Source organism: Suncus etruscus, chromosome 15 (assembly GCF_024139225.1).
Source record: "Suncus etruscus isolate mSunEtr1 chromosome 15, mSunEtr1.pri.cur, whole genome shotgun sequence".
Lineage (NCBI taxonomy): Eukaryota > Metazoa > Chordata > Mammalia > Eulipotyphla > Soricidae > Suncus > Suncus etruscus.
Window position 1 is genome coordinate 35,843,510 of NC_064862.1, and position 9,917 is coordinate 35,853,426.

Consider the following 9,917-nt stretch of genomic DNA (forward strand, 5'->3'; position numbering starts at 1 on the left):
CCATAAATGGACACAAGAGGGCGCAAGGTAGCAGGCTGTAGGAAACCAAGCTCAGTAGTGAAATGCACCCGCAAGATATTTTCATCTTGAGATAAGTAGAACAACTCAACTAATTTGGTCAAAACTGATAGGTTTATTTGCATGAATCACCACGTCCATTACTGTAGGAGATATAAGGAGAATTTGGAGGTGGGTGGTGGGCTCCAAAGTTTGGGAAATCTGCACTGTGGTGTCAGCATCATGGCCTGGGCTCCTCTCCTGCTCCTACTTCTGGCTCACTGCACAGGTCTGGGATTTTCTGGGTTAGTGGGAAAAGATGGGAAAGGATATCCTGTACCTTTATGGCTGTGTCTTGTGCTCTAACCTTGATCTCCCATCTGTTTTCAGTGGTGAATTCTCAAAATGTGGTAACTCAAGAAGCATCACTATCCATTACTCCTGGAGGGACAGTTACACTTACCTGTGGCTCCAGTGCTGGAGTCGTTACCACCAGTAACTATGCTGCTTGGGTTCAACAGGAGCCTTTCCAGAAGCCAAGGGGTCTAATAAGTGCAACCAGTAACAGGAATCCAGGTATCCCTGCCAGATTCTCTGGCTCCCTACAAGGAAACAAGGCTGTCCTCACCATCACAGGAGCCCAGGTTGAGGATGAGGCTGACTATTACTGTGTTCTATGGTTTAGCAACCATTTCCACAGTGATAGATGCAGATGGGGAAGTAGGACATAAACCCTAAACTCAGCCTCACCCTTTAAGCCTGAGTACACCATGTACACTGTGATTATAATTACTTTTTACTATAAGGTTGATCAAAAAATAGAAAGAAAAAAAAGAAATCTATCCTTGCAAACAGTGAAAGAACCAAAATGTTCTAGAATATTATATACTTTTTCCCTTAAAAACTTTGCTCCCAAGAACCTGAACTGACATTCAGATTGTATAGTTGAAACTTATCACTCTGGACAAGAACCGGATGCTGAAAATGGATGCATGGTACCCTTTAATTAACAATATTGCAAACCATGGTGTCATAAAGGAAAATTTGAAAATGTCAGTTTTATAAAGGAAAAGAGAGATAGAGAAAAAAGCAAAATGCCTGCCCCTGACATAGACAGAAGAGGGTGAAGGGGAAGGAAACAAGGGACATTGGTGGTGGGGAAAGTGCACTGGTGAAGGTTGGTGTTCATTCTATGATTGAAACTCAAGTATGAATAATTCTGTAACAAATATGCTTAAATAAAAATATTTTTAAAATGTTTCAAGCACTCTATCATAATTCCTTTATGATTTATCCTATGCCTTTAACAAAGTGTGTTTTTTTGGTTTTTTGTGTGTATTTTAGTTTGGTTTCTTGCAGCACACACTAAAGTGTCAATAGATTTTTTTTCCTTTCAGTGAAATCACTACTTTTCTCTTGAATACTGTCCTTGCTTTTAAAGATTGTTAAAAGGTTTTTCTTTTTTACCTGTTTCATCTCCATATTGTAGGGTTTCAAATTTTCAGCACATTTTGGTTATCAAGAGGAAATGTTTTGAAATGTTTTGCTTACTTATTATCAGAAATCAAAGCATTTTTCCTCGAGAAGGGTTTTCACTATCCAGAATTAACAAATGATCAGTGGATTCAAAAACTGTATTTCATGGTGGATGTTACTTCACATCTAAATCAGCTTAATCATAAACTACAGGGGAAAGGAAACACAATTTTTTCTATGTTAGACTAAGAAGTCATTTCGTTTGAAAACAGATTATCTGTTTTTGCTCAAGATTTTGACAGAGAAACTTTGATTCACCTTCCAAGAAACATCACCAACAAAATAATTCTGATATTGTCATTACCATTTTAAAACAACACCTTTAAATATAAGGGAAGCTTTTCTCAAGTGGTTTCAGGATTTCAGAAACAGAAAAGGGACGTTGGCCTTTGTTAAAAAGAAAACAAAACTCTGAATGCCACTGTAACAAAATTAAATTTTTCTCCCTTTAATATCGACATTGGCAACTTCGTTTTTTGTTTGTTTGTTTGTTTGTTTGTTTGTTTGTTTTTGGGTCACACCCAGCAGTGCTCAGGGGTTTCTCCTGGCTGTCTGCTCAGAAATAGCTCCTGGCAGGCACGGGGGACCATATGGGACACCGGAATTCAAACCAACCACCTTTGGTCCTGGATTGGCTGCTTGCAAGGCAAATGCCGCTGTGCTATCTCTCCAGGCCCGACATTGGCAACTTTGAAATGCAATTTCTGGATTTAAAAAACAAAGAACTGTGGAGCTCGACATTTGAACGTCTTTGTGCTAATTTAGGAAGATTGGAGAAACACAAATGTGAACTTAGTTTACAGCACAAGTGGTCTGCTTTGAAAAAAGACCTGGAGAAGGAGGACATGTTGATTTTTAATACCTGAAATAGTATTTCTGACTCATATAATCAACTAAAAAGCTAGCGTTTGCTGTTCTTTCTTTGTTCGGGTCTACATATTTATGTGAACAATCATTTTCAAGCATGAATCTTATCAAGAGTAAATTGAGAAATTGTCTCATCAATGAGAACTTGGAATCGTGTCTAAAATTAAAAACAACATACAAACATGACTTACTCAAACTATCCAAGGAAATGCAAGGCCAATATTCACATTAGTGTTTGTGACGTTGTCAGTCATTGTCAGGTTGTAGTTTTCACTACATTGTAAGGCAAATTATATGGAATTTAACGTTATCGATAAATAATATTCTAAAGTTTTTGTTTTATTAGTTGTGTTATTTGTATACTCCCTACCTATGTGGATACTTGCATGCAGAATATTCTCAATAAAAACTTATTGAAACTAAAAACAGTGTATCATCCTATGTATTTTTGGTTTTAAAAATGTGGCTCTCAGGCTGGAGAGATAGCATGGAGGTAAGGCATTTGGCTCTCATGCAGAAGGTCGGTGGTTCAAATCCCGGCATCCCATATGGTCCCCTGAGCTTACTAGGAACGATTTCTGAGAATAGAGCCAGGAGTAACCCCTGAGCACTGCCAAAAAACAAACAAACAAAACAAAAAACAAAAACAAAACCCAAAAACCAAAAAAAAATAAATGTGGCTCTCAAAGTAAATTTCAATTGTTGTTTTGGTGAGATTTGGCTCAGTTGAAAAAAAAAAGGTTGCTGATCACGATCACTGTACTAGATGATATAGCTATATCTGTGGATATAGTGACATATATGTAAACCCTCATCACTTAGTAACTGACACTCATAGAAAAATAATGTGTTGACATAGACAAACACATTTTAAGAGTAAATCAGTCCACAGCTGGAAGCAATGTCCATAATTGTTTATGATGTTATTATGACCATGTTTCAGGCAATTTTCCCTTATGTTATTTCTATTTAGTGCCAACTTCCAACTAGAAGTTTCTGGAGATTTGGGGTTCTCCCTGGGGTAGGTACTGACAGTCGGCCTCCATTTCCTCAGGGTTGGCCATTGGAGCTTGTTTGTTGGTGGAGACTCAGCAGTTGAGTACTCTCCGATCTCCCTAGGGTCTCCTTCTCTTAGGCCTCTGTAAAATACAGAAACTGCTTAAGTTCAATTTTGTTGAACCACTTAATATAATCTTAAGAGCAATAAAATTACTCTAGCAAGTGTATAAAAAGGAGGAAACACAGCTTGATTTCATAATAAAGGAAGGTATTGACACTGATAATACAATGGGTAGGTCACTTGCTTTGCATATGGCTGACCCAGGTTCAATTTCTGGCATCTGAACACTGCTTAGAGTGATCCCTGAGTGGAAAGCAAGTAGAAATCCTGAACACTGCTGGGTGTGGCCCCAAACCAAAACCAAAACAGGATGAAGTATTATAAACAATTCCATACTATCATAGAAAGGAAAAACAATTATTATCAGAAGAAAATCATTTTACAAAGCTCACACAATAGATTCCTTGATTAATAATATATTTAGTTAATAAATAAGTCAATTCTAATAGTAAAAAAATTATGCCTATTCTATTTTTTTGGTGAATTGTACCAATTACTTACAAATAAAGATCTCTTTTTTACCATATAATTGAATAATTTGGTACTGGTTTTATTTATTTATGTGAGATGCTGAAATTATTTTCATACAGAAAACCACAGGTGAATGTTTTCTATATCTTAACTCATAACTACCAAAAATTAAAAATAACCAAGATGTACTTCAAAAAGTGAATGTAGGGCTGGAGAGATAGTAGATCAGGTAAATCATTTCCTTGTCTGCATTAGACCAAACTTCAATGCCCAGCATCCTGTATAGTTCCCCAATCACTACCAAGAGGAATTCTACAGTTCAGACCAAAAGTAACCCCTAAGCATTGCCAGATTGGCCAAAACAAAATGAATGGATAAACAATATTTTTTAAATTCATACCACACCATATTATTCTATGATTTAAAAGATTTAGTTAGGGTCCAGAGCAGTGGCACTAGTTGTAGGGCATTTGCCTTGCACACACTGACCGAGGATGGACCACGGTTCGATCCTGGGGTCCCATATGGTCCCCCAAGCCAGGAGTGATTTCAGAGCTCATAGCCAGGAGTCACCCCTGGCATCATGGGTTGTGGCCCAAAAACAAACAAACAAACAAAAAAGATTTAGTTATCAGGTTGTAAAAGGGCTACATTACTAATTATAATTTATAATAGAGATATGTGATATACTACCTCAATTACATGATTCTGGAGTAAAGAGAATTATCTAATGATATAGAGAGGAAAACTGAAAGGTTTTCAGAGTTGGCAAAGGAAGAAATATTGTGAAATATGAGAGAGATTTACTTCAGGGAAACTATTCTGTAGTTAAACTTTTATGTGGAGCAAGAGTTCTTTAGTTATTTTTAAACTGGAAACCTTTTTCAAGAAATACAAATAGATGAGCACTCCAAGAAATAGTTCAGATTCATTGGGAATGTGAATTTGATGTAAAGTTTGGCCAATGTATGTTCAGAAACCCTTTATTTAAGTGTTTCAAGATACCACCACATTCAGGTAGTTAGATGACTCCATAGAGTATTATGACACAAGTTTTAACAAGCTATGCTACATACTATTTGCCATGATCATATAGTGCTTAGTACTCTGTTATCTGACACTCATAAAAATATTATACAGGGCTGGAGAGATAGCACAGCGATAGGGTGTTTGCCTTGCATGTAGAAGGACAGTGATTCGAATCCCGACATCCCATATGGTCCCCCGAGCCTGCCAGAAGTGATTTCTGAGTGTAGAGCCAGGAGTAGCCCCTGAGAGCTCCTGGGTGTGACCCTAAAACCCCCTTAAAATTATATATATATATATTATACATAGAGTATTTCAGGTTATAATAATGGAATATTAAGACATTTCTTAAAAAATGTATCAAGTTAATTAAATGTATCAAGTTAATTAAATATGCTGACAATTAAAAACTAAGTAATGATGTTTGAAAATATTATAACTGATTATCTTGTCAGTTCAATTTAGTGTCACTCTAAAGCAACTTTCGGAGAATTAATAAAAATTATGGCACATTATTTCAAAGGGAGTATCTAAATATGCTCATATTAACCATCAGATTAATATAGATATGTATATACATGTATTAAATTGAAAAATTGCATACTACAAAATATATGCCAGTTGAAGTACTTATAAGTTAGCTATTTTGGATTTTAAGTGAGTTATTGCTGAAAGGGTACTCAGATCTGTTGGTGGTTGGGAATTGGAATATTGCATATAAATACTATTTTTATCGGCATTGTAATTTAAAAAATAAGCACAACAATCACTTTATTATTGTCTCGCAATGACAAAGATATTATCAGTTATATCTTGAATAACTTGAATAGCTTGATTGAATTTCTGAAGCACCTAAGTTAAAGACATTACAATGTTCCGAGCAGAACAGAATGTAGCTATTGTATGGAGGTTAAAATCTAGAGAACAACTCCAGGAGATTCCCTTCCATCTGTGCAGAGGGAATGGTAGAAAAGACAAAGCTTAAGGGGCCCCATCTCCCCCAACCAAGAGGAGGTCAACTTGATCTGCAAACATGGCTAAACATCAACAAGGCCAGCAGGTGGCTCTGTGGCTCAATATGAGCCTCATGTCTGTGCTGAGAGAAATGAATACATGTGTTCTTCGTTGGTGTCCTCTGTTCTTTTTTTTTTCTTTTTTTAATTTTTATGGTGGTCAAAGTGAATTACAATTATTACACAGAAATATTGAAGGCAAATAGTGACAATGAATGAGGGGCATTCCCACCACTAGTGTTGTCTTCCCTCTACCCTTGTCCCCATATCTCCCTCCTTTATCCCCATAATGCTAATATAACTGTTCCCCACTTGTACAGCTTGTTGTAAATTGGGTATCGATCTGTTGTCATCGACTATGGGTTTGGTGTTCCAGTCTGATCATTTTTTATTTCCATTAAATGTTCATTTGAATGTCTGATCTTGGTACCATCCATTATTTCCCCTTAAATTCTGAGGCTGAACAAGATGATATGGTTCTGTTGTAGATATACAAAACGATAAGGAAGAAGAAAAATGCGGAAGGAAAAAAAAGAAAATGAAAAGAAAATTTATATATATGCATATAATAGAAGAAATAAATAAAAATAAATTCAAAAAAGGAAGTAAAGAAAAAATGCTGTTTAAGAGGTTAACATATACTTACCTGGGAGGGGATATACCATGACCACGAAGGTGGTTTCCCCAGGGTGAGGCTCACCCATTGCATTCTGGGTGTGCTGACCCCTGTGATTCCCCCAAAAGTGGGAAACTCAACTGCATAATTTGTGGTAGTGGGGAACTGCATTCGCGCTCTTCCCTTGAAAAAAAAAAGAGGTTAACTTATATGTGGGATTAAACAGACTAGGGGGTATTATTATAGAAGTATTAAATATATAAAGGACCCTTTGCATTATGAACCTACACATGCACGACTAAGGTGACAGTGAAGTAGGGTTCTCTGTAGGCTAAGCCAGCCCAAATCCTTTGCCTTTTTCTTCTTGTCACCTGTGTGTCCCCATAGAGAAAGGGCTTATTTGGATGCTATAACTCCACCCCCGTGTAAACTTGGGGGATATTAAGAGAATGTTGGCAGCACTTCTCTATCCATAGCAAGCTTTGGGGCTCAGAGTCTGAGGTCCCATCATGACCTGGGTGCCTCTCTTCCTCATCTTCTTCACTTCCTGCACAGGTGAGTGCCTGCTACTCTTGTTTCATGTATTCAATCTTACTGACTCTTCTCCTTGGCTGAGATTGTGATCTAAACCTCTCCTTTTACTCTCTGATAGTGTCTATGGCCCAGGAAGGACTCATTCAACAGCCAAGCGTCACCAGTCCCCCCGGACAGACGGTCACACTAAGCTGCACTGGAAATAATGACAATGTTGGGTATGAAGGAGCAGTTTGGATACTGCAATATCCAGGTCAGGCACCCAGAAGTGTGATGGCCAGGAACAACAACCGGCCTTCTGGGATTCCTGACAGGTTCTCAGGTTCTAGGGGAGGCAGTGTGGCCTCCCTGACCATCTCTGGGCTCAGACCAGAGGATGAGGCTGATTATTATTGCACGGCGTGGGACCGCAGCCTCAGTGCTTGCACTGTGCTGCAGAGAAGTGAGGAAGTGAGACAAAAACCCACCAGCTTCCCTGGTTCTCAGCAGCTCATGGGGAACATACAAAACAGCCTCAACTTGAACAATGAGCAGACAAAGGCTGGGTTCAAACAAAAATAAGTAAAGATGCTGCAAGAGTACTACAACTGATATAAGTGATCTAAATTGAAAATGATCAGAGTGAAAATGACTCAATATTAAGATATGTGTCAAGACGTGTCTCTATTGTTACATCCTGCTATTAAATAAATACATACATATCTAAATTCTAGTCCCAAGAATTGCCACAGAGTAAAAAACCTTATAAAGGCTTTTTGTTTTATTGTTTTTATTTATTTTTGTTTTGTCTTTGGACCTTAACAACAATGCTCAGGGTTACTGGAGTCACTCCTGGCAGTGCATAGGGACTATATGTGATGCAAGCAATCAAACCCAGGTCCACCTGGTGAAAGGCAAGCACTGTACTCATCTCTCTGCCCAAATTTTAAGTTTTACGATAAAGAATAACTATGCTATCAGGTATTTATTCACTAGTCTGTTTGGAGGTGCTGGATTAAAATAAAAAGAGAGATTACATGTTCCACAGCTCTGTTCACCAAAGCCACCAAGAGTCAGCCTAACCCTCCAATTCTGTCCTTGGTACTGACCTGGCTTCTGATGGAGGGATACCCACTTCCAGATCTGTAAAAGCAACTGACTCAAACTTAGATCCATCTTGCACCTCACAGCTCCACTCAGTCTCTTCTACTCTCGTGCTCTGTGCCCATCATGAGGTGCATCTTCAGCTGCCTTAACAGAGGTATTTGCTGCTGATTCTCATACTGTTCCCTCACATGTCACATAATTAGCATGGAGTGTAGGATCACAGTGGACAAAAACTAATATTTTAAGAAAAGTGACAGAGTTAATCAAGAAAAAATTTGCCTGTGAGAAACCACTACTTCCATGGGATCCTAATAAAATGCTTTTTCTCTTCTTTTTGGTAGAAATATCACAAGAATTTTCTGAATGTGAAATTAAGGACGTTGCAATCTGGAGCATTTGAAGTTCTGTAGTCAGTCAGGTTCAATGTAGTGTCCTTATAGTGTGGATTGTTGGACCTGCCAACTAAGGGCATTGGGTAAACTGTCCTTTCTTATGATACTTAAGGCCTTTCTGAGGTCCTTCTTACTTTACCCATTAATAAATTGTGTCTAATCACTCATTGAGGAGACTCTGTCTGTTAGTACTAGAATCTGACTTTGAAGACCAATCCATTAGGATCCTTAAAAAGCACTACTTTTCCATAAATTAAATATATTATACTTAATCCTAAATATATACCCTTAATACTAAATATAGGTGCTTAAATGATAGTACCAAAGGTCAGGCACTCGCCTTGCATGCAGCCAACATGGGTTCAATCCTGGGCATGACATATGTTTCCCTACCAGCTGAAACAACTGGGGATGATTTTAAATTAATAGTTCGGAGACAGCTTGAACACCATTGGGCATGGCCCCAAAATGAATACAAAGAAACAAAAATATTAAATGTTCCTAAGGACCAGACTTTAATTTTATTTTTCTAGAATGGGCCAATAGGGTGATTTTCAAAGTTTCCTTCTGGTTCTATGATCAGGGATCACCCTAAGCATGCCTGGGTAACCATAGTAGATGCTGGGATCCAATCTGGGTCTGCCATGTGCAAGTCAGTTCCCCTACCTCTGCAGTATGGCTCCAGATCCTTAGTTTTCCAATGATTGTCAAGCATTACTTTACATTATTCAACATTACGAATAATAATGAAGAGAATGTCATCGTTGACTCTTCTTGTATGTTAAATGTAAATACTTTTTATGTAGATGTAAAAATTATCATTTGAGTTTATTAATAAAGTGGCTCCATGACATCATTAAAAACTACAACATTGGGCCAGGGAAAAAACTCGAAAGTGCTGGAGTATTTTCTTGCATGCACAAAGCCCAGGCTTCACAAAAATCCTATTCTTTTTTTTTTTTGGGGGGGGTCACACCCAACAGCATTCACAGGTTACTCCTGGCTCTGTGCTCAGAAATGGCTCTGGCAGGCACAAGAGACCATATCAGATTCGAACCACCATCCTTCCTGGATGGGCTGTGTGCAAGACAAATGCCCTACAGCTGTGCTATCTCTCCAACCCCCAAAAATTCTATTCTGAACCTACATCTTTCTTGAAAGTAAAAATAAAATTATTTTACTGAATTACTTTTTAATTAATCTTGGAGATACAAAACTAGGGAAAGTTATGCGTTTTTGTACATTCTGATTAAATATCA

The 9,917-nt window shown here is 37.9% G+C and overlaps 1 non-coding gene and 1 gene segment (V, D, J or C); both read left to right on the forward strand.

Moving 5' to 3' along the window:
- The first annotated feature begins 240 nt into the window (after positions 1-240).
- LOC126029809 (immunoglobulin lambda variable 10-54-like) lies at positions 241-7,741 on the forward strand. The segment is given in 2 exon segments: positions 241-286; positions 7,299-7,741. Coding segments are annotated over 2 exon segments (489 nt in total).
- On the forward strand, positions 6,669-6,832 carry LOC126031712 (U1 spliceosomal RNA). The gene has a single exon (XR_007503545.1). It is a non-coding gene; the product is annotated as a U1 spliceosomal RNA (small nuclear RNA).
- Positions 7,742-9,917: the final 2,176 nt, after the last annotated feature.